The 26,109-nt window shown below is 47.6% G+C and overlaps 1 protein-coding gene across 7 annotated transcripts in view; it reads right to left on the bottom strand.

Moving 5' to 3' along the window:
• LOC142249007 (cytosolic carboxypeptidase 6-like) overlaps positions 1 to 26,109 on the bottom strand; it is a 2,064,630-nt gene that overhangs the window by 485,223 nt on the left and 1,553,298 nt on the right. For all 7 annotated transcript variants that reach the window (XM_075320539.1, XM_075320540.1, XM_075320543.1 and 4 more), the window contains one exon: positions 13,489 to 13,578. In XM_075320539.1, the coding sequence (XP_075176654.1) occupies positions 13,489 to 13,578 (90 nt within the window). The remainder of the gene's footprint in view (positions 1 to 13,488; positions 13,579 to 26,109) is intronic.

Consider the following 26,109-nt stretch of genomic DNA (forward strand, 5'->3'; position numbering starts at 1 on the left):
AACTGCTCAGCTAAATAGCTGGGCAATTACCGGGAACAGGGAACACCTGAAGAATCCCAGCACCTCCCAGTATGAGATTGCACGATTGAGCTGTCAATCAAAACACTGATAGCTCAGCACGCCCGTTATCCAGGTTGGATGACTGAGCTATCACTCACCTAACCGACGCCTCGGCACGATCAGGCAGCAGAAGATCAATTTCCAGATCACAGATAACTGAGGCCAACAAGCACCACCAACAGAAGACTAAAGGGTGCTTTACACGAGACGACAGATTGTGCGATGCATCGTCGGGGGTCACGGTTTTTGTGACGCACATCCGGCATCGTTCACGACGTTGTCTCATGTGAAACCTCTGAGCGACGCAGTATCGCTCACAAATCGTGAGTCGTGTACTTGTCGCTCGGTTTCATAATATCGTTTCTTTTTCCTGCTGCAGGTTGTTCATCGTACCCGGGGTAGCACACACCGCTCCGTGTGACACCACGGGAACGATGAACACAGCTTACCTGCGTCCCGTGGCTCCCGCCGGCAATGCGGAAGGAAGGAGGTGGGCGGGATGTTTACATCCCGCTCATCTCCGCCCCTCTGCTTTTATTGGCCGGCCGCTGTGTGATGTCACTGTGACGCCGAACGTCCCTCCCCATTCAGGAAGAGGATGTTCGCCGCCCACAGCAAGGTCGCTCAGTAGGTAAGTGCGTGTGACGGGGGGTTACCGACTTCGTGCGACACGGGCAGCGATTTGCTCGTGACGCAAAAAGGACGGCGGCGGGTAAAGCAGGCTTAATGCGGGCTTTACACGAGACAAGCTATCGCGTGATGCATCGTCGGGGTCATGGTTTTCGTGATGCACATCCAACATTGTTCACGACGTCGTCTCGTGTAAGACCTCCGAGTGACGCAGAATCGCTCACAAATCGTGAGTCGTGTACTCGTCGCTCAGTTTTAAAATATTGTTTCATTAAAATGGCGCCGGTTGTTCATCGTACCAGGGGCAGCACACATCGCTCCGTGTGACACCCCGGGAACAATGAACTCAGCTTACCTGCGACCCGCGGCTCCCGCCAGCAATGCTGAAGGAAGCAGGTGGGTGGGATGTTTACGTCCCGCTCATCTCCGCCCCTCCGCTTTTATTGGCCGGCGGCTGTGTGACGTCGCTGTGACGCCAAACGTCCCTCCCCCTTCAGGAAGAGGATGTTAGCCGCCCACAGCGAGGTCGCACAGCAGGTAAGTACGTGTGATGGGGGTTTAATGACTTTGTGCGTCACAGGCAGCAATTTGCCCGTGACGCACAAATGATGGGGGCGGGTACGATCGATCATGCAATCGCACGATCGGTCGTCTCGTGTAAAGCCCGCATAAGGCTGCTTTCACACTTCCATTTTTTGCCGTCCGGCACAATCCGGCAAACAAACTGATGCAACGGATCTTGGCGAAAAAACAGATCCGTTGCATCAGTTTTTTTCATGCATTCCTTCCGTTTTTTGATGGCTCCGTTGTGCTACTGAGCATGTGCAGTTCAAAAAACCACCCATAGGCTTTCATTGTAACTCACGCCGCACGGCGCCAGATCCATATGGTTTTTCGCCAGAGACAAAAAACGCTGCAAGCAGCGTTCCATCTGGTTGCTGGGTCAGCTATTTACGCCGGATCCAGCAAAAGCTGGATGCAACGCAAGGCCATGCGGCACAATCCGGTGCTAATACAAGTTTATGGGATCCGTTCTTTCCAATTTTTACCGCACGACAAAAACCGGATGTGTGAAATCAGCCTTAGGCCGCTTTCACACATCCGGCTTTTCTTCACTTTGTTGGATCCGGGGCGCTCCCGTACAGTATATACAGTACAATGGCCGCGCTGCAACTTCCTGGTCACATGCTCCGGTCACATGACAGCATGTGACCGGAGCTTGTTGCGCGGCCATTGTACTGTATACACTGTACGGGAGCGCGCCGGATCCGACAAAGTGAAGAAAAGCCGGATGTGTGAAAGCGGCCTTAGACTGGCAGAGCTCTGGGATAAACTGCTCAGCTAAATAGCTGGGCAATTACCGGGAACAGGGAACACCTGAAAAACTCAGTTCCTCCCATTACGAAATTGGACGATTGAGCTGTCAATCAAAACACTGACAGCGCAGCCCACCCCAGCTCCAGGTTGGATGACTGAGCTGTCACTCACTTAACCGACCGCTCGGCACGCTCTGATCACTCATCTGTAGGTAGATTACATCAATGGCAATGGGAGAGGTGCCAGATACGACACCTCCTGGATCATGCATGGCTCTGTGCTGCTCTTAGTGAACCAGACACCTTGTATCTGCAGGAAACCTATTACGGTCAGTCGTCTGTATAGTTCTGATTATTGGACATATTGACTATGTGGATGAAATAATAAAATATATGGATAATTCGAACAGTGAGTAATTTATTGACTTTCAAGATGAATGAACTGTATCTTCTACTCAGTTGCTGGGGTTCCGTAATTCTTACCCAAGGACTGTCGCACCGGGCTCCACACTTCTCCCAATATTCAACTTTATTTATATGTTTTATCATGTATAAACTCTTGTATGATCATCAATCATTGATGACGCCGGTCACTAAGAACTCAAGGGCTGAAGCCCGTCCCGGAGACCATAGCTTACATAATGTATTCATTTCCCACCACAAAGCCTTTCAGACGAGAGGCATTTAATGGCGCCGAACTTCCCCTCCTCTATCATTAAAACTTTAAAGGACCCTTATGTTGATCCCTAAATGGGCTGTGACAATCTGCAGGTTTTCTAGCCGCTGATGAATGCCACCCTGGGAATCTTTACCGCATCAATAGGACAAGGATTATTTGTTTGGTCCTTTGATAAATAAGATGCAATTCTCAGTTTATACTTTTGTTATGGACTTTACTGAGCAAATGTAAATGACAACAACTCCCACAAATATCTATTCTAGGGAATATTCCTATGATTGGCGGCGGGATAACGTTACGTAAGGGTCACGTGATGTAGAACTACGTAGAGGCTATAGATATTATCTATGGCACATCCTGTATTATATTCCGGAGCTGCATTCACAAATCTGCTGATTGTCATCGGGATTTGGAACCGGCACTTGCAGTTTTGCCGAGTTCCTTCATAAAGTAATACAAGGAGGACACAAACCAAACTAAAAATCACCAGAGAAAGCTACGCACAAACAGAGCATTCAAGGAATTTCAGCTCTGAAGTCTGCGATTGGTTAATGCAGCCTTGGATTTTCCAAAAGGGTTAATGCTTGAAATGTTATTAATTGATTATCACATTCATGTGTGCTTTTGTACTAGTTTGGTTTTATATATGGATTTATTTTTATTTGTATCTGTGTATGCCTATGAGTAAGGAGTCATCTCCGAAACACGTAAGGCGGGGGCCTTATTAGGTCCACATCATGGGACACATTTGATTTTATCATGTATGTAATTTCTCAATAAAAGAAGACAGAATGTTTTATGGAAAATTTTGGTGCTGGACTTACTTTTTTTCTACTTAACTTGTGGTATCCAGCCACGCCCACGCACCTGTGAGTCTGTAGAACTAACAGTGAGTTTTCTCCCCAACCCTGTTCCCTTTGGATTATATAGCCTTGGATTATAACTTGGCATATACACAAGAAATAACATTTACAGTTAATTTTTTGTGTGAATTATATCTATACAGTGTATCCACCCATGTCCTGTCCACCGCCATTAACTTGAGAATGGCGGCAGCTATAGACGTAGAAGTGGTGTCTAGGTATAGTAAAGTAGCCATGTGCTACGCAATGAAACCACCTATAGCGCCACCTGGTGGAAAACAATGGAGTTAGCATTTTTATCTTGAAAACGGAACGAGATAGAGAAAAAAAGTGAATTACAAAGTTGTAGGGCCACATCAATTCAATACAAATCGACACCTTGCGTACAGAAATGCTGTGATTAGAACGTGTAACACTCACAAGGCTGCGGACGTGAAGCGATACCTCATGGAGACCTTCCTACAAGTCATTGGATATGGTGGCTGTGTGGAGTGGCCTCCACGCTCCCCTGACCTGACCCCATTGCACTTCTTTCTGTGAGGTCACATCAAACAGCAGGTGTATGCGACCCCTCCACCAACATTACAGGACCTATGACGACGTATCACAGATGCTTGTGCAAACGTGTCACCTACCATATTGCACAGCGTGCAGCAAGATACAGTATGCTGTCCAGAATCCAGATGTGCATTGCAGCAAGATACAGTATGCTGTGCAGAGTCCAGATGTGCATTGCAGCTGACGGGGGCCACTAATGAGCGCCATATGCGTGACCAGCATTCAATGTTTTGGGGGGGGTCATGGGTTTCATATCATAGCATCTCCGTATGCAAGGTGTGGATTCTTATTGAATTGATGATGCCATACAATTTTTTAATTCACTTTTTTCTCTATCTCGTTCCATTTTCGAGATAAAAATGCTAACTCCGTTGTTTTCCACCAGGTGGCGCTATAGGTGGTTTCATTGCGTAGCGCATGGATACTTTACTATACCTAGACACCACTTCTATGCCTATAGCTGCCGCCGTTCTCAAGTTAATGGCGGTGGACAGGATATGGGTGGACACACTGTATAACTGTACTATGGTGTTCAATGATGGCCATATGATATCTACTGGTGAACTCCTAGAATGGCAATCAGACAAGGGTACCGTAGTTATCCCTGATCTCAGAGTCACCACTGAAGGTGAGGATGTTTGAGCCGCCTTCCTGGCCCTGCACCAGACCAGCCCTGATCTTATACCACCTCCCCCAAACCAAGGCAGAAGTGATAAAGCCAACAGAAATAGGCAAACAGGGGAAACCAAAACTCTATCTCTTGGCAAATACAGAGGTATGAGACAATAAGAGCTTAGGAGGAAAATAAGAGCAGGGAGGAAACAAGACAACGGAAGAACCCCACAACAACTCCAAGCACAAAGCAATACAATCACCAGCCAGACTGGGAGACAACAGCGCATAGAGCAACACAGCAATAAACTGTAGTCGGCATGAGAGGACAGATTCTACCATCTTAAATAGCAAGCCAATGCGATAGGCTTTCAACAACATGTGATCCCAGAAGTAACAAGCAGGCTAGCATAGGTTAACTCTTGCTAGCCTGAGCATGAATGATCACACAGCTGGTTGATGGCTGAACCTGCCTGTGTAGCTCAGAAGCACCAGAGAAAGCATAGGGTGAAGTGTCAAGAATGTAACATCTGTAATGTGAACAGCGTCTGACAAATCGTGACAGTTAGTTGACGTGGTCCCTTATTAAAGGAGTTATCCTATCCGTATTATTTTATGTCTTTCCCTATTGGTCTAAGAACATACTAGCAGGTAGTTGCTAACTACCTGTCTGTTGTGTCCGACACCGATCTATGCCAGCTCACACCTGTCACAGACCGCTCCTGCCGGCCATTCTGCAGCTTTCTCTGACGACACATCGACAGAGCATCAGCTTCTCTTCTGCTCTGCTCTGCTGACAGGTGTGACTGCTGATGTCACGCTAATTGACAGATGGCTCCCCACTGCCCAACTGCGGGGAGCCGGCTATCAATTAATATGATATTGGCAGAGCAGCCCGGAAAAGGAAGAGCAGCTCTATTGATGTGACGACAAATGAAACAGCAAAAACACCAGCAGGCGCGGACTGTGACTGCTCTGAGCCGGCATAGATGGAAGCCGGCCATAACAGGCAGATAGTTAGGAACTACCTGATTATCAGTTTTTAGCCCCATGGGAAAAAATAAAATATTACTAGATAACCCCTTTAAATTGTCTTTAATAAAGGAGCACATAGGTAAAGATGGTTGACCTCGGGGAGATCAACATCCAACACCGCGGAGACAACATCACATGTTTCTCAACGCAGTGACATTAGAACAAAGCCCCCTGGGAAAATATGCAAGACAAAAATGCCGTGGAGACACCATCACATATTTATCAACGCTGGCAGGTAACTAGCCAGGTCTTTCACCGGGAAGGAAGAACCACGGGAAGGGCAGTCTCCAGTCAAGGAAACCGCCTATACCAAAACATGGTAGCCATCCACAGACAGCTGTTTCGGGGTATACAGTACGTATACAGAGTATATGAGGCACCCCCTGAGGAAGTCACAAAACACGTGTCGGGGTCGGCAGCCAACCATCTTTACCTATGTAGTCTTCTACTAGGCATTGCTCCCACTGGCCAGTTTCCTACTCCACACTGATGAGGGGCAAATACCCCGAAACAGCTGTCTGTGGATGGATACCATGTTTGGCATAGGCAGTTTCCTTGACTGGAGACTGCCCTTCCCGTGGTTGTTCCTTCCCGGTGAGAGACCTGGCTAGTTTCCTGCCAGCGTTGAAACATGTGATGGTGTCTCCGCGGCATTCTTGTTTTGCATATTTTCCCAGGGGGCCTTGTTCTAGTGTCACTGCGTTGAGAAACACCACGTGATGGTGTCTCCGCGGTGTTGGATGTTGATCTCCCCGAGGTCAACCATACTTACCTATGTAGTCTTCTACTAGGCATTGCTCCCACTAGCCAGTTTCCCACTCCACACTGATGAGGGACAAATACCCCGAAACAGCTGTCTGTGGATGGATACCATTTTTGGCATTGGTGGTCTCCTTGACTGGAGACTGCCCTTCCCGTGGTTGTTCCTTCCCGGTGAAAGACCTGGCTAGTTTCCTGGCAGTGTTGAGAAACATGTGATGGTGTCTCCGCGGCATTCTTGTTTTTTAATAGAGTGGCCGCCCACATCGCCCACAATTTTACAACTGCAATCCGTGATTGTCAACAGTCCCAATTTTGCCAGAACTTTCCTGAATCTAGAGCATTAGGGAGAAGGGGCTAAGTTTGCTCAGTTTAGACACTTTTTAGGGGTAATCGTATGCAGCATGTGAATTGCACATATTTCTGGCCCCTTAGGAAGCATTTGCAATTATTACAACATCTTATAGATGCTCTAATTGAACACTGCAATGTTCCATAAATATTCATACCTCACATAATTGAGCAACAGTCACAAGAAAATAATACTAGAAGGAACTCTAAAGACCTTCATAGATACTTCTGCCAAAGCCTGTGGATACGTCTCATAGTCAACGAGAGACTGAAATTCGAAGAATACCATTACTGGAAACTGCAGAGAAGATGTGGTCACATTCCAACCCTGATAACCACAGAAAAACTACACAAGCTTTGGCAGTAAAGAATCATTTTCAGCACCAAGGACAGGGAACACTGCAATGACCAGGCTCTTTAAGACTCTGTTCACTTCTGAATAGTGGTTTGCACACAGCACCAGTAGGGATTGTACAATTTGGGCATCGTGCTGGACACCTGGTGTCCAGGGCCTTGAACTTGAACATGGACTTTCACAGACGTCCGTGTCCGAATTCAAAGTTTAGGTCTTGTTCATATGCTAATAAACTTTGTTGAAAGGTTGCAGCGTAGCCAATCTTTTCGGCTGTACACTGCTGTGAACAATAAATACATTTTTTTAAAACAAAAAAATGACATGAAGATAACCAGCAAAGGTAAAAAAGACAGCTGGGGACTTGTATTATGAGGCTGGGAGGCCCATGGTTATTTGGCCCTCCTCAGTCTAAAAATAGCAGCTTGCAGCCTCCCAAGAAGTAGCACATACATTAGATTCACCAATTCAGCCTCTTTGCCTGACTTTTCCTGATTGCTCTGGTGAGGCGGCAATCGAGGTAGTACTTTTGGGGTTGATATCAGATGTGGCCTACTCCATCTGTTCTTATTGCATCAGGTTACTTTGGTAACCAGGAACACTCTGGTGTCATATCGTTCTTTAATCAAAGTTGATATTTTTTTTGTTTCTGGAGCTTATAGAAAAAATCTCATACGGACATTCATTTTTACAGACACATTGGGAAACCATAATGAATTGTTATGATTATAAATGATACATCTCCATGATTCTGATATGAAAACAGTTTCATTCACAGTAAATTGTAAAATGATGAAAATTACAGCCAAAATAATCTGTAAAGGTTTCTTCAGCTTAAAGAAAATCACGTACGCCTTACAATTTATTTACAGACAGGTCATAAAAAGTGCCCTATTCTTATGGACTGTCCAGGAACGTCCGGATGGTTGGTCCAAAGGAAAAAATAATTTTCATTCTATCTTCTATAGGGATTCCCTCGCGTTCAGGCGCTGGGCAGCGTTCACACAGTATCACTACAGTCAGCAGTTTATAATAGGTTCATAAACGTTCACAGCTCACAAATACAAAATAACCTTTCCTCAACATAAAAGGGACAACAAAAAACCACAACATTCCATATATCCCTCACAGGAATGTCAGCTCAGGCTCACCATCACAGGTCTAAAGTCCACGCTCAGTCTCTTAGGTCCCGCCAGAGACACCAGCCCCGTTCTGTCATCTGCAAACGGTATCCGCAGCTCCCAGCCGAATCTGCACCATGTCCTGTTCCCACAGAACACTGAACCCAAACGGAACCCATTCCTGGTTCTTTAGCAAAACATCGCAGGTGCACTTCTAATCAAGACCTGCACAGCTAGAATTAACCCTGTCCTCTCCAAATATGCTACAATCACTATGTACACTGAGCAAAAAACTAAATGCAACACTTTTGTCTTTGCTCCCATTTTTTATGAGCTGAACTCAAACTTCTGAGACTTTTTCTGTTCACAAAAGCTCTGTTTCTCTAAAATATTGTTACTAATTTGTCTAAATCTGTATTAGTTAGCACTTCTCCTTTGCCGAGATAATATAGCCACCTCACAAGTCCAGCATATCAAGATGCTGATTAAACGGCATGATTATTACACAGTTTGGCTTTAGGCTGGCCAGCATGATTATTACACAGGTGTGCCTTAAGCTGGCCAGCATGATTATTACACAGGTGTGCCTTAGGCTGGCCAGCATGATTGTTACACAGTTGTGCCTTAGGCTGGCCAGCATGATTATTGCACAGGTGTGCCTTAGGCTGGCCAGCATGATTATTACACAGGCGTGCCTTAGGCTGGCCAGCATGATTATTACACAGGTGTGTCTTAGGCTGGCCAGCATGATTGTTACACAGTTGTGCCTTAGGCTAGCCAGCATGATTATTACACAGGTGTGCCTTAGGCTGGCCATCATGATTATTGCACAGGTGTGCGTTAGGCTGGCCATCATGATTATTGCACAGGTGTGCCTTAGGCTGGCCAGCATGATTATTACACAGGTGTGCCTTAAGCTGGCCAGCATGATTATTACACAGGTGCGCCTTAGGCTGGCCAGCATGATTGTTACACAGTTGTGCCTTAGGCTAGCCAGCATGATTATTACACAGGTGTGCCTTAGGCTGGCCATCATGATTATTGCACAGGTGTGCCTTAGGCTGGCCAGCATGATTATTACACAGGCGTGCCTTAGGCTGGCCAGCATGATTATTACACAGGTGTGCCTTAGGCTAGCCAGCATGATTATTACACAGCTGTGCCTTAGGCTGGGTTGGGTTTATACTCGTGTTCAGGATATTTAGTGCCTTAATCTAAATTATTTTCTAATATACTTGCAAAAAAATCTCTTACCATTCCCTAATTACACTATCCATCTGCTATTCTATTTTTCCCTACTTCCTCTCTGATGACGCTTTATTTGAAGACACCAGTGCATGTTGAGATACTCAACGAAGCGCTATCAGTGATCACTGACACAGCTTCTTCCTCCTCCCTGTTCCCTGTAATGAAGCATCATCAGTGACGCTTGTTTCAGGGACTGGGCTAGTCCCTGTGAGTTATGCACTGTGCAATCTGTTCAGCCTCCATTGTTCCAACTTCAACATTACTCTACATCAACGTCTTCTGTCTATGCTTCACAACAACTGCTCATTGAGACCAAGACCTTTAAAGCACCACTATAGCATTTTGTTTGTTTGTTCAGCGAGGTTGTTGCATTTTCATGTAAGATCCCCACCCCATGTATTAAACTCACCTTCTGCATTTTCATACTTTACCGATGCTGCTCCGGTCCTGCGGGGCTATCTTGTGCCAGTAGCTTCTGACTGGACAGAAGTCAGAAGCTATGACACAGGGGCTCAATGTATCTCTATGAGGGCCAGAACGAGGCTCTCATAGACTTGCATTGAAGAGTGATCTCCGGCCTGCTCCATGAAACACTGGAGCTGACGGATAGTCACTTTTTAGTGCAGACTGACCAGAGCACCAGTGGAAAACCATGAAGATGGCAGAACTAGAGTATAGGAAAGACCTCAGGGGCCATAAATTTAAAGCATTGTTACAGCGGTGCAATAAAAAAAATACTGTAGCGGTGCAATAAAAAACACTGTAGTGGTGCGTGACAAAGAATCTGTCAGCAGGTTTTTGCTACATCATCTGAAAGCAGCATGATGTAGGCACAGAGATCTTGAATCCAATGATATATCACTTAGATTACTGGATGCAGCCGTTCTGACACAAGCAGAATTTTTATATTTTGCCATATAGCAGAGCTAACACCAGGCTGTCTATACAGATTGTACATTGACAGTGAGATGTCAATCAAAGCAGGGGGTGTGCTGGACTGCTGTGCGAGTGACATTGTAGTCCGAGCAATGAGAAGACCTGCTGCTAAAACAAATATATCAAATAATCAACAGATCAGACCCTGACAAGACAGGCATCCCTGAATTCACTGTGTTAACCCTTACATCATGCTGGCTTCAGCTTACATAGCAAAAACCTGCTGACAGATTCCCTTTAAGAACCCATGTCACCAGGTGAGGCTAAAGCGGGCTTTACATGCTACGACATCACTTATGCTATGTCGTTGGGGTCACAGAATTTGTGACACACATCCGGCCGCATTAGCGATGTTGTTGCGTGTGACACCTATGAGCGATTTTGCATCATCGGAAAAACGTGCAAAATCGCTCATCGGTGACATGTGGGTCCATTATCGAATATCGCTGCTGCTTAAGGCATGATGTAGTTCGTTGTTCCTGCGGCAGCACACATCGCTCCGTGTGACACCGCTGGAACGAGGAACCTCTCCTTACCAGCATCCCGCCCGCAATGAGGAAGGAAGGAAGGAGGTGGGCGGGATGCTTCTCCCGCTCATCTCCGCCCCTCCGCTTCTATTGGGCGGCGGTTCAGTGACGTCGCTGTGACGCCGCACGGACCACCCCCTTAGAAAGGAGGCGGTTCGCCGGTCACAGCGACGTCGCAGGGCAGGTAAGTAGTGTGACGGGTCAGGGCGATGTTGTGCGCCACGGGCAGCGATTTGCCCGTATCGCACAACCGATGGGGGCGGGTACGAACGCTAGCGATATCGGTCACGATATCGCAGCGTGTAAAGCGGCCTTTAGTTTATTTAATTGCTGTTCCTTGCATGCTTAGAATTCCAGTGGGCAGCCCCATTTAGTGACTGACAGCTTTCTGAGCCTGTGATAAGGACCGCCCACAGGACTCCTAAGCATGGCATGACCAGAAATTTAATTGAATAAAACACAAGTTATAATAAATCTTTTCCAACACATCTACAATGGGGAAATAAGTATTTAATACGCTGCTGATTTTCCAAGTTTTCCCACCTACAAAAAATGGAGAGGGCTGTAATATTTATCAGACTTTGTCAACCGTAACAAAATGGAAAAAAAAAAATCCATAAAATCCCATTGTATTATTTTGAAATAATTAATTTGCATTTTATTGCAAGAAATAAGTATTTTTTTACAATAGAGAAAAAAAACGTAACATTTGGTAGAAACCTTTGTTTGCAATTATAGAGGTCAGACGTTCCCAGTCGTTCTTCATCAGGTTTGCACTCACTGCAGCAGGGATTTTGGCAACTCCTCCATACAGATCTTTCATGTTTCAGGGGCCTTCGCTGGGCAACATTGAGTTTCAGCTCCTTCCAGAGATTTTCTATTGGGTTCAGGTCTGGAGACTGGATAGGCCACCCCAGGACCTGGAAATGCTTCTTACGGAGCCGCTCCTTAGCTGCCCTGGTGGTGTGTTTCAGATCATTGTCATGCTGGAAGACCAAGCCATGACCCATCTTCAATGCTCTCACCGAGAGAAGGAGGTTATTGGCCAAAATCTCACGATACATGACCCCATCCTTCCTCCCTTCAATTTGGTGCATGATTGTTACACAGGTGCGCTCTAAGACTCCACGTGCGTGCGTCTCCTGCTTAATCTTCATAGATCATGCAGGGGACACAGGACGCATGCAGTTACGCTGCAGTGCAGATCGCAGCGTAACTGCATGCAAATACGCAACGTGCGCACATAGCCTAACAGTAATCTTTGAGACTGTGGTTTCAACTCTCTTTGGGTCACTGACCAGGTACTCCTGTGTAGTTCGGAACTGGTCCTGACCTTTCTCAGAATCATTCTTACCCCACAAGGTGAGATCTTGCATGAAGCCCCAAAGCGAGCACGATTGACAGTCATCTCGTGTTTCTTCCATTTTCTAATAATTGTGCCAACAGTTGTTGCCTTCTCACCAAGCTGCTTGCCTCTTGTCCTGTAGCCCATCCCAGCCTTGTCTAGGTCTACAATTTTGTCCTTAGACAGCTCTTTGGCCTTGGCCATGGTGGAGAGGTTGGAGTGCGATTGATTGTGTGAACAGATGTCTATTATACAGGTAATGAGTTCAAATAGATGCAATTAATACAGGTAGTGAGTGAAGAGTAGGAGCTTCTTAAGTAAAATATAACAGGTCTGTGAGAGCCAGAATTATTGCTGGTTGGTCGGTGATCAATACTTATTTCATTAAATAAAATGCAAATTAATTGTTCAAAAATAATACAATGGGATTTTCTGGATTTTTTTCTTTTGTCCCAGTTGAAGTTACTGACAATAAAAATTACAGACCTCTCCATTCTTTGGTTGATGGGAAAACTTGCAAAACCGACAGTGTAGCAAATATTTTCCTAACTGAATACCTAATGCTGCTCTTTATGAAGGTTCACACTAAAGTGCATTTCCATCCTTCAATATGAGCAGTTAGTTGTTTTTTTTTTTCATTATATTCTTAATAAATATAACATTTTATACCAGATAATTTCTATACTTCTATAGAGGTTGGAAAGCTTAAAATTCCTGCATTGACATTAAAATAAAAAAAAAAAAAAAAAAAGCAAAAACATATTTCTGGCTTCCTGTAGCCACCAAAAGAGGGAGCTCTAGAGTTTCCCGCATACTGTTCATACAGTTAGCTCCTATGCGCCCTCTTGTGGCAAAAATGTAATTTCTGTCTATCAAGTTTTATCAAGAAATAAATACTAAAAACAAGATTATGCTAAAAATAAAGAATTTGTTTCACATTTGTCAGTCTTTAGGTTGTGGCTCTTTTGGACGCGATCAGACCCCGTCAATGACTTCTCCTACCTTGAAGTTTTTCCTGTCTGCGATAGAAAGTCTCTTCCCAGAAAAGCTCCTGTCTTTATTACCTGAAGTGAGTATGAAGCTGACAGTCACTCACCCTGACACACAAAGGAAGATGGCGTCTCCCCGGGGTGCACTCGAGCAGTAATAAACACGACCCTCTGCTCAGCCGCAGACACCAGGTTCACTAGAAGAAAGAGACAGACCTCATCAATTCAGAGCCGCAGATTGGAGCATTAATATTAATATGTCCCCTTTTATTAAAATACGCCATAAATTATGAATTTCTTTAAATCCATTATTAAACAAATCGCCTGCACCCTCTCCTCTAGAGTTATGGGAACAGAATATGACAAGTTAACCCTTAGATGAGTCACATTTGGCAAAAAATTAAAAGATTAATGTCTCATCGCTAAAAATGAAAATATTATTTACACTTTCCACTTCTAATATTACGCCTGAAATATAATCAAGAAACACTCTTCTGAGCAGTTAGTTCTTATAAATACTTATTTCTTGTAAGGTGCCTTCCATAATTAGACATTTACACTTCAGGGACCTGAATAACCATTGCTGCGCCTCAGTTTGCTGTGTGACTTAGGGGAAAAGAGCTGTCAGTCAAGCAGGAGGAGGCGGAGCTTGGTGGAAATAGAGCTGGAGTGACAGAGGCTTCAGATCTACAAATAGCCCTTCAGCCTCATTTGCATATCAATTCAAACTCTGATTTCACAGTAGTGGATGAACGGACTGGTCATGTAAAGGTATGGCTGGACTTGTCTTTGAAAGAGCTTCATGAGCGTATTAATAGTTTAAAGGGAACCTATCACCAGATTTGGCAACCATAAGCTACAGCCACCACCAGGTAGCCATTATATACAACATTCTAGAACACTATATATAAGAGCCCAGGCCGCTCTGTAGAACGTAAAAAAGACATTTATGATACTCAGCTAGGGGCGCAGTCCAGTCCTGTAGGTGTCGCTGCTCTCCAGTCTGGCACCTCCTATCTGCGGTGGTTGCTGTCCTCCATCTTCACAGGCCTGTGTGCCTTACATGTCCTACGTCATCCAGACAGGCTGGCATTGCGGTCTTGCGCAGGCGCACTTTGATCTGCCCTGCTGAGGGCAGATCAAAGTAGTGTAATGTGTGGTGCCCCTGAGGCTTTTGGTTGCCACAGGGTACTGCACCTCAATTAAGGTGCAGTATCCATCTCAAGTAAGGGGGGGGTGTTAATCACCAATGTTTCACATTTACACCTTACATACAGCTTAGGAGCCTTCACACGGGGGGGATGGCTCAGGGTAGGCAGGGGGGTGGCCAACACGATGCATGGGTCTTCCCCAGTCACTGAAGCCAGCCATCTGAGGGCCGGTTCCACTTAGGGGTAGAAAGAGGCGCAACACACTCACAAATGAAGAGACGAGTCAGGACCATAGTTCTGACAAGACACCTCTGAAACTCTTGGACTTCCCTAGGCTCGGGGCTTGGAGCGGGAGCTAAGCCAGGGTACATAACTACTGAGGGGGACATCCTAGAAAAATGACATTCTCCCTCTTTCTCTTCAAACACCGGTGCTGGCCCCTTACTTGCTTGAGATTGACCGGAGCCCACGACGGCAGAGAACAGCACTTGGGTGCAGCTTTAAACCAGTGAGTAAAAGAATCTGGAACCGCAGTTGCCGACTCAGACTCTGATTAGCGATGCCGTCACCCCGCACTCCCAGGGGACCGCCAACCCCCGTCATCTACCCGGGGCCCGCTTTGCCTGTGGGGAGCAACACCATCCCGGCTGCCATAACACCTTCCCCGGCGAGGAATTCTGCAGTGGCGACTACTCCCTGGTCGCATACCACAGGTGGCGTCATGACAAACTTTCCCAAACACCTTGCTTTCCCCGCCATTTGCTGTCCACTTTGGGGCGATGGAACCGGGCAAGGCCACCGTAACATCACCTGACCCGACTCAAAACGGCCCGGCAACGAGTAGGTTAACCACCTGCCCCATGGGGCGCTACAAATGCGCAGGAGCAAGAAACGGTCAAAGCCCTCCTGCGCATACGCACTACAATATTTTGATCACCAGGACAAATCAAAGTGCGTCTGCGCAGGACCGCAATGCCGGCCAGTGTTGATGACGTAGGATGTGTCATGCACATGGGTCTGAGAAGAAGGATGGAGATCACTGTAGAGAGGAGGTGCCAGGCCATAGTATAGAGCAGTGACACCCATCAGACCGGACCGCCCCCTAGGTGAGTATAATAAATGTATTTTTTACATTCTACAGATCGGCCTGGACTCTTATATACAGTATTCTAGAATGCTTTATATAAGAGCTCACTGAGATGGCCGCAGCTTATAGTCACCAAATCTGATGACAGATTCCCTTTAAGATATGATATCCTGCTGCTGACAGTTTCCCTTTAAGTCTTTTTTTATTTTCCTCTATAATTTTGCTGATCCAGATGTTGCAGACATGAAACGCATTTTAACCAAGTGTCTCATTTTTTTCTGGCACCTCCCTCTCCAGTTTTCCCTCGGAGTAAGATTTCTGATGGAATTTCAATTTGGTGCGTTTTAAAGGGTTTGCAAATATTGGTGCTAAAAAGTGGCAAAAACTGGTAAAGGAAAAAACTAAGTATTTTTTTTTTTATTTTGCACAAAATTTATGCATCATTTGCAAGAATTTGGGCAGAAAACATCAGCGAATACAATAAGACAATGCAAAGAAAATTGACTTCAATGTTGAATTGCCCCCGAGGAATACAGGAAAAGCCGGTCATTGCCACAGGTCACACATTCCATAGACATTTCATGGCTCCGTTTTAGGTATAAATGGAAATAGTGCGGTGTTCTATCAGTTATTCAGTCAGGAGCTTTGTCGCCCCAACGTGAGGATGAAAATATTCTGCATGAAGCGCTTATTTTTGTTTTCTGAAAAAAGGGATATCGGATGCAACGGAACGCTTATTCTGTGTTCCTTTTCTTCAAACAGAACCATCGATTTGTTCAATCAGACATGTGGGGAGAAATAAATGGGGTTACACCTCAGATTTAGCCTTTTTTTAAATGACAAAAATTTCCCAATGCAGAAAAATGGAACTCAACACCCCACTATGGAACATCAACGGGAATGTTAAAGAGAATCTGTTACCAAGTTTTGCTTTCTCATCTGAGAGACCCCAATTCCAGCAATGTAGCACTTATTTGTCACGATCACTACGGGATAGCAGGGAATCGGGGCTTTTAGGCTGTCCCTAAAGCTAGGGAACCCTAGGCTATTCCTAACCTCAGGGATACTCCTGATGGTGGAGAGGTCTGAGTCTCCTTCCCGGCCCTGCTCCAGACCAGTCCTGATCTGATTCCCCCTCCCCTTAGTGAGGGATGGGACGGACTGCAATGAAACCCACAGAAAAAGACAGACAAGGGAAAACCAAAACTCTGTCACACAGCACACACACACAAAGGTAAAGATAATACGAGGATTGGGAGGAAGCTACAAAACAACAGGGGTAAACTCCACAACAGCACCAAGCAATGAGCACAACGTTCACCATAAAGTCCGGGACACCACATCTCACAGACCAACATAGAATACACTGTAGCTGGCATGGGTGGAAGGATTCAACCAGCATAAAAATTAGGGGAGCAGATGTTATAGGCCTCCCAACAACATGTGATTAACCCTAGAACACGCAACCATAGAAATCTACCATAGAAAACAAGTAACTTAGCAGGCCTGCGAGGCCCCAGGTATGCGTTCTAGAGTTAAAGAAGCAAGCAGACCAGCAGAGATTAACTCTTGCTAGCCTGCCTATGAATCAGCACACAGCAGGTCGACACCTGAGTCTGCCTGTGTTGATCCCAGACAAAAGAGAAACCCTCAGGCGGAGTGTCAGAATCCGCAATCTGAACAGAGCCTGACGCCACCATGATAGTTGGCGAAGTTTGTGCAAAACACTGTTTTACATTATTGGGCTGCTTGCTGCAGTTTTTATAAAATCACTGCTTTTTCTGCTGCAGATTGACCATTTCTCTTAATGCTGAGCTCTGTATAACGCCACACCACACCGCTGTTTGTCAGCTTTTTATGTACACTGTGTATAGGCAGAAAACTGCCAATTAGTGGTGAGGGCGGAGTTATAAGAACTCATGTATAAGGAGGACTACTAGGACAACCTCTTCCTTAATACTTTATTCCCGAATAAGAAATAAACAGACCCTATTCTCACCTCCCATACTGCCATATTCCCAGTGATGTCAGTGCCAGGTCTACTTGTTTTTTTTTTCGTTGACTGAATTTGAAACCTGCAGCATGACAATTTTTTCAGCATTTTTGCAACATTTTATCGCTCCCAGAAAACAATGAGAAAGTGCAAAAATGGTGCAAAAAACACAGAAAACAGTGGTGGCATACCAGCATGTGGCAGGCCACATGACCAATACGTGGCCTGTGCATCGGAGGGGCCGATGCCATTATAAAGTCATGTGGTATGCTCCTCTATGAGCCTGACAATTTTTTATTTTTTTTTTGGGTGGGGGGGGCCCAATTAGAACTTCTGCTATGGGGCCCGTTTTGTTTGTTTTTTTAAACTGGGCCTCTGTTGTCCGCCGTAGTTGCACAATAGGTTTACAGCCCTATACAATAGGACATCACAGTATATTACCATTTTTTTGTACCTGTTTATATCCAAATTCACAATAGTCATGGTCCTATAAGTACCACTGTATATTAAAAAAAACTTCTCATATATAAATATGAATTCCTATTGCCCAAAACTGAAAATAACTCTTCAATGGCTTATCCTCTACATGCAAAATTATATTTAGTTGTGGACCAGTGGAGATACAATGGTTGGGACCCCACCAATCGCAATACTGGGGCTCTGAAATGTAGTGTTAGAAAGGAGCGATGGCAATTCATGTAACACAGATCCATTCACTATGAGTCCGAGCAGTCCCATAGTCAATGAATGGAGAGGTGGTGTGGTTTGGGGGTCCCAACAGTTAGGAACAACCTTTTAGAGTAGGGGTTGGGAACCTTTTTGGCTGAGAGAGCCATGAACGCCACATATTTAAAAATGCAATTCCGAGAAAGCCAAACTCACCCCGGGGGGGGGCGGCTCATAAGGTCCCAAGAGGCAGGGTAGGCAATGCTATAGGCATGGAGGAGGGGGTGTCGCGGCTCAAGAGGGTCAGTGTGCGGAGGATCGGTGATACTGCTGCGGGGTCTTGGGGTGTCAAGGCGGCGGGCGCCATTGATCTGCCGGCGGGCTGCTTTGAATCTCCTGCAGTTGACGAGATCAACTTCAAGAAAATGGCAACTCCACGTACGCAGATCGACGCGATGGACTTCAAGAAGATGGCTGCGGAGTCCTATCTGCGCATGCGCCATCCCCGTTTCCATTTTCTTGAAGTCGATCTCATCAACTGTGGGAGATTCAAAGCAGACCGCAGATCAATGGCTCCTGCCACTGCGACACCCCACAAGCCCGCAGTATTGCCGACGCTGCGCCACCACTGCCGACCCGGTAAGCCATATGCGGTTTGTAAGAAGCACCCCTATTTTTCCCCCAGTTTTGGGGGGTAAAAGTGCATCCTACAAACCGGAAAATACAGTATTTTTTTTTAAATTAAAAATTTGTCTGTGAGCCAGAAGCAGCCATCAAAAGAGCCACATCCGGCTCGCGAGCCATAGGTTCCGACCCCTGCCTTAGAGGATGGCAAACTCAAAGCTCTGAATATAAGATCCCAGACATTCTGTGTGTCGCGGGTGGGGAGGAGGGTGTCAACACTGCGCTCTCCCCACTGCTCGGGTCCGGCGGTTGCTGCTCTGTGGTGGCTCGAGCGGTGGGCCGGATCCCGGGGGTTCTCGAGCGGCACTCCTCGCCCGTGAGTGAAAGGGGGGTTTGTTGGTTGGTGGGGGATTGGATTAATGTCCGTGACGCCACCCACGGTTGTGGTGATTGAATAGACACCACCGCTGCTCTGTATGGGGATCCCGGGAGCGATGACAGGGAGCAGCAAAGTTGTTGGTTCTCCCCTCCGTGTGTAGGGGGTGGTCGTCCCGGGGCCCAGTGATGAGTTGGAGGATGAGGGATGGCGGGACCGGTGCAGGGCTTGGTGTGGTACTCACTCAGCCTGAGACAGTGACACAGTTCTCGGTAAAACACACAGCTGGAAAGACGGTTCCCACGGACGGCTGCTGTTGCTTTTCCCCAGTAGTTGACGGTGACGGTCCCTTTTCCTGCACCTAAGTCTATGTTGGTAGCGATGGGTTCCCACCGGTAACCCGCTCCCCGGCTTGGATATATGCCGGAGGAGCCCCTCTTTGCCCGCAGGCGCTGGCCCTGAGAAACTGGTGCCCTGGCGGTGGCGGTGTCTCTCTCTAACGGTTGGACTGTTGCCTTCAATCGGGATTTGGTTGTTGGGAGACCCGGAGGTCCCCTTCACTGACGGATTTGGCAAATTCACGGCGACTCCTAGCCTTGCCGGGATCCGAAAGGCCCCTGCCACTGGTGCTGGCTTCTCTTCGTATACCACTCCGGTACCGCCGGGCCACCACCCGACCGCGGTCCTTTCGGCAACCTCCAAGCAGCCTCTCCTGCAGACGGTCACCGCCGTCTGCTGACCTTGCTGTCTCAGTCCGGGGCACACACCCGGACCAACTTCAGGCTTTCTCAACTGTCACTTTCTCTTCCACCTTTACTCCTCTACCACTTCACTGTTTACTCCTTCACTTCCCTAACTTGACTGCTGGTTCTCCCGCCTCCAGGGCTGTGAACTCCTCTGTGGGTGGAGCCAACCGCCTGGCCCACCCCCCTGGTGTGGAAATCAGCCCCTGGAGGAAGGCAACAATGATTTCTGTGTAGCTTTGGTGTACCTATCCGGGGTGTAGGGTGTGATGGTGTCATGACCTGTGACCCCTGGCTTGCCCAGGGCGTCACATGTGCCTACACAAGATCCTGAAATCCACTTATATTTCTGTAACATTGCATTCAGTCGTAGCATTTCCAGGAGAAGCGAGAAAGGAGTTAATGTAGTATTTCGGCTCAGTCCTTCTCCTCCAGCCATGGGGACATTTTAGCCTCTGACTTGGAAATGTGCTTGTAATGAAACGTTGCGAGAACGTTTGTGAAAGTTATGAATCATCTTCTGTTTGGTAAACAGGAATCAAACACTATTCTTCAAAAGAAAATGTACAGCTTGTACATTGGAGATAGGACATTTGGGTTCAATACAAAAAGAAATGCAATTTCAGTTCCAAAACTGCTCACTTATTGCTCTGGAAAACATCCAAGGAGCGTTACTCGTAGAAGTCTCACGCAGCCGGAACAAGTCACCGCCGGGTTGTTACTTTGCCGGATTTGCTCATTTCTTGCATATTTGCTGAAAGAGGAAATACTTGATACAGAACTGAGAGTAAAGAGGCAACGAGAGTAAAGGCCGCTTTACACGCTGCGATCTCGCTAGTGATATCGCTAGCGTGCGTTCCCACCCCCGTCTTTTGTGCGTCACGGGCAAATCACTGACTGTGGCGCACAACATCGCTAACACCCGTCACACATACTTACCTGCTGTTGCCGGTGAACCGCCTCCTTTCTAAGGGGGCGGTTCGTTCGGCGTCACAGCAGCGTCACTATGCGGCCGCCCAATAGAAGCAGAGGGGCGGAGATGAGCGGGACGAACATGCCGCCCACCTTCTCCCTTCCGCATTGCGGGCGGCCACAGGTACGGTGATGTTCCTCGTTCCTGCGGTGTCACACACAGCGATGTTTGTTGTTGCAGGAACGACGAACAACCTGCGTCCTGCAGCAGCAACGATATTATGAAAATGGACGACGTGACAACGATCAACGATTTTTTACGCTTTTGCGATCGGTGATCGTCGCTCCTTGGTGTCACACACAACGATATCGCTAATGACGCCGAATGTGCGTCACTAACGACGTGACCCCAACAATATCTCACTAACGATATCGTTGCGTGTAAAGCCCCCTTAAGAACAATGCGGACGTGCGGATCGTATAATGGGATATGAAGGAAGCCGCACACAAGGGAAGCCATCATCATCAGAAAACACCCTATTGCGCAGCGTATTTTATGAACGGAACCTGTCAGCACCTTCTTCTATCCCAAACTAATGTTATCTAAGAAACGTCACCGTTTGTTGTAGAAAATCAATTTTCTGTTTGTTTTTTTTTATAAATGTCGCAGGCGGCGGGGCGCTCTGCTCACCACGCTCGGGTCCGGCGCTGCTGCTGCTGCTCGGTGTCTCGAGCGGTGGGCCGGATCCGGGGACTCGAGCGGCGCTCCTCGCCCGTGAGTGAAAGGGGGGTAGTTCGGTTTGGGGATTTGGTCCGTGACGCCACCCACGGGTTGTGGTGAGGTTGGGCACCACCGCTGCTATTGACGGGGATCCCGGGAGCGATGGTAGGGAGCAGCTGGGATGTTTCTCTCCCCTCCGTGGGAAGGGGGTTGGTGGTCCCGGGGCCCGGTGAGGTGATGGGAAGGCAGGGTTGGCAAGGTGCAGGGTCGCTTGGACTGCGCAGCGCGGTGACGGATGGCACGGTAGTACTCACTCAGCCACAAATGGATGCAAAGTCTCTGGCAAACCAAACGGCTGGATGGACGGGTCCCGCAGCCGGCTGCTGTGGTTTCTCCCGGACGGTTGGTGGTGGCTGCCTTTCCCTGAACCTGTGTGTATGTTCGGTCCCGATGGATTCCCACCGGTAACCCGCTCCCCAGCGTGTATATGTGCCGGAGGAGCCCTTTTGCCCGCAGGCTCTGGCCCTTGGAACTCTAGCTGTGGCGTTAGCTGTATTTCCTTTTGCTGGTTGGACGGTTGCCTTCAATCCAGTCTTGGCTGTTAAGAAACCCCTGGGGTTCCGGTCACTGACGGATTTGACCTATTTAACGGCAACTCCAAGCCTGGTCGGGGTCCGCAGGCCCTGCCGGTTTGTGCTGGCTTCACTTCGCTCCCCGGTTCGGTACCGGCGGGCCACCGCCCGTTACCGGTCCTACGGATCCGCGTTGATCTGCCTCTCCTGCAGACGGCCACCACCGTCTGCCAACCTTGCTCTCGGTGCCCGGGCCACGTACCCGGACACAGTCAGTTTGCTCCTCTACTCCTACTTCACTCCTTCACTTCCCTAACTGCACTCGAGCTCTGCCCGAGCTTAACTGACTACAGTTTCCTGCCTCCAGGACTGTGAACTCCTCAGTGGGTGGGGACAACCGCCTGGCTCTACCCCACCTGGTGTGGATATCAGCCCCTGGAGGGAGACAACAAGTATTTTGTGTCTGACTGATGTGCCTGTCTCAGGGTGGGGGTGCATGTTGTAGTACCTGTGACGACCTAGCTAGTCCAGGGTGCCACATAAATACTTTGCATAATTTCAATGCTAATGAGCTGTAAGTGCAGCGGGGCTGGTGTTGCATTTACGTCTCTTGCCTCTCTCCCTCTTTCTTTGCCTGTGACTCGCCCACCCCAGGGCTATGGGACACCCGGTGCCGGGCCGGACTAGTCCGGTGGTAGTCAGTGGTGGCTGGGCCCGGCTCCGTGGCCCTGGTGGGTGTCAGTAGAATATGTGGCTTGCTTAATAATGTTTGTGTTCGTGACGCCACCTGTGGTATGCGGCTAATAAGCCGCCGCTGCTGTATGAGGCCACCGGGGGATGATATGGCAGCAATGGTAGTACTACTCCCCACAGGTGGAGCAATGCCCCGGGGCACAGTTGGTGCTTGTGAATGTCTATGCAGCTGCAATAACAGAGACCACTTCAAGGGTGCAGTTCAAGTTCTTTACTCACAGTTCTTGTCACAGCTGTAGGGACCCTTGGACTGCTGGGACCACTGTCAGGGACCTCCGCCGTTTCTGGGTGATTCTGAGAGTGAAAGCCGGTACCCTTCTCTTAGTGTCTCTTTCTTCTGCTGTCTTCCTTAGCCTTGCCTTTGTTAGGATGGACCTGGCTTGGCCTCCACTACAGCCTCCAGGCTGGGGGGTCACCTGTCGGCTGATTACCCCTTTTCTAGAAGTTCTGCTATGGGTTCTGGCCCGGGGAGTCTACAACCTTCCCTGGGCCTCGGTTTTTACTGTTTGGAGATGATTTTGCACTCCTCCAGTCTCTAGGGACCGTCCCCTGTCGCAGCTTGATCACTCCACCGATGTTATTGTGGAACAGGCCACCGTAGCCTACAACTACCCGTGGCGCCTCTAGGTCCTCTCCGTGGTATCTCTAGGACTGCTCGTGGTACCTCTAGGACTACCCGTGGCCCTGCGACTCCTTCTGTCTCCTACGTGGTGTCACCTGGACCTCTGGGTCCCAGGATCTTCACCAGGAAGCGTCTCCTTCTGTTGCTCCTGCCTGACTTGGAGCTTTCTTTCCTTCTTCCTTTCTTTCTTGTCTTTCTTTTCTCCTCCTTGCCTGCCTCCAGCAGGCCTCCTCCTCCCTCCTTTCTCTCGTTCTTCTTCTCCAACTACATGCTCACTCTCTCACTCCCTGAGGTAGACTCACTAAACTTGACCTTCCTCTCTGTGTCTGCTCTCAGATGGCTCCTCCCACCTCCCCAGTTGCCCTGTTCTACCCTATAGGAGCAGGGATGGGTCTTACGGCCCCTCCCAGCATGCGGCATGGGGGGGTAACTGCCACTTTCCCTGGTCCCAGTATGTACCTAACAATGGGTGTAGTGTGGATTTACCAGGGGACCGGAGTTCACTCTCTTCCTCTCCCAGAATGGGGCATCACACCGCTGGATGGGGTGCAATGACCTGTGGCGACGGAAGCCTCAGGGGCGCCACACCTGCATCGACCACTGGTCATTGCCTGACCGCCCTGCCTCTTCTGCCCAGGATCACGTGCTCGCACCGTTATGCCCTAGAGGAGCGCATGCGTAGAGCGATAGTACGGCTGTTGCAACCTCATCAGGAACTGTCACACTTGTCAGGTATGAACGGTCTCCTGGTGAACAGCACAAGACAGCGGGAATCACTGAGTAGAGTTATGCCGGGGGAGGGGAAGAGCCTCGTCGAGCGACGCAACACAAAGGGTACATAATACAATGGTAGGACCATGAGCTAGGGAAAGAGGAGAGGGGTCACCTCTTAACTCTCACCTAAGGTTGATCCCAGCACTCCTTAACGTCCCTAAGCTTGTCCTTCCCCCGTGCGCCGAACACATGCCTAGGCCCTTGCAGGCCCTGAAATCACCCTGAGTAGTGAGGACGAGTGAGACGCTAGAATCGCTACTACAACAAGACAACATGAGAAAGGTAAGACAAAGAGGTGAGGAAAGACACAACATAAAGCACTCCTTGGTTTCTTCAGTAAAAATCTGCACAGCTGCAATAGAAACAACACCACAGCTATGCAGCGACGAGCTCCTTTAGCATGGTTAGTATAGGTATGAGCTATAGTTGGCATAGGGAGGAGTGAGGAGCAGACATTTATAGCAGAAGGGAGTGACTGCAGCTGAAGTTACAACTAACGGTTTGATCACTGCAGGATAGAAAGGAACCTTAACTCATTCAGTACCTGATAGATTTAAAAACATTCCAACTCAAGGTAAACGATGATAAAACTTCTATATACAGTAGATAACACAGGATCCACCATTCACAATAGGTGATGTCACAGCTCACCTCCTCTCCCTCCTGTACAATAACTGATAACACCTCTATATACAGTAGATAACACAGGATCCACCATTCACAATAGGTGACGTCACAGCTCACCTCCTCCTGTACAATGACTGATAAGACCTCTATATAGAGTAAATAACACAGGATTCACCATTCACAATAGGTAATGTCACAGCTCACCTCCTCTCCCTCCTGTACAATAACTGATAACTCTATATACAGTAGATAACAAAGGATCCATCATTCACAATAGGTGACATCACAGCTCACCTCATCCCTCTCCTGTAGAATGACTGATATCACTATATAGAGTAGATAACACAGGATTCACCATTCATAATAGATGATGTCACAGCTCACCTCCTCATCCTCCTGTACAATGACTGATATCACTTCTATATACAGTAGATAATACAGGATCCACAATTCACAATAAATGTCACAGCTCACCTTCTCCTCCTCCTGTAGAATCACGGATAACACCGCTATATACAGTAGATAACATGGGATCCACCCCTTACAATAGGCGATGTGGTCGTAACCATGGATACCATGGAGCTACCATGAAGCTACTGCAAATCCTTGCACATGAAGAGACATGGCTATATCAGGGGATCTATACTACATTTATAACTGGAGGGATTTGCTGATATTATTATTACTACACCTACTATATATTGGGATAGGATCTTGAAGATGGGAATAACCTTTTTAAAAAATTGGTGGTTTCCCTCCCTGAGTTATACAACATCTGGTCCTGGGCAGCCGCAGTCAACGACCACATACGGCCTGAAAATGCATATAGTCCCCTTAGCGAAAGTTTACACACCCAGCCAAGACCCTGACCTTCATATATCTGCTGGGCCGCAACAGGTGACTATACCTCGGCCACGGGGACCGCCCAGCGCCACGTTACAGATATATGAGAATGGAAACTCAGCTAAGTAGTGTTAATACAGCACATACAAGCCCGATATCATACAAAGAATATCAAGTATATAAGTATATAGCGTCCACACCCCATTATACACCCCCATTATACACCCCCCATTATACACCCCCATTATACACTCCCCATTATAC

Source organism: Anomaloglossus baeobatrachus, chromosome 8 (assembly GCF_048569485.1).
Source record: "Anomaloglossus baeobatrachus isolate aAnoBae1 chromosome 8, aAnoBae1.hap1, whole genome shotgun sequence".
In the NCBI taxonomy this organism is placed as follows: Eukaryota; Metazoa; Chordata; class Amphibia; order Anura; family Aromobatidae; genus Anomaloglossus; species Anomaloglossus baeobatrachus.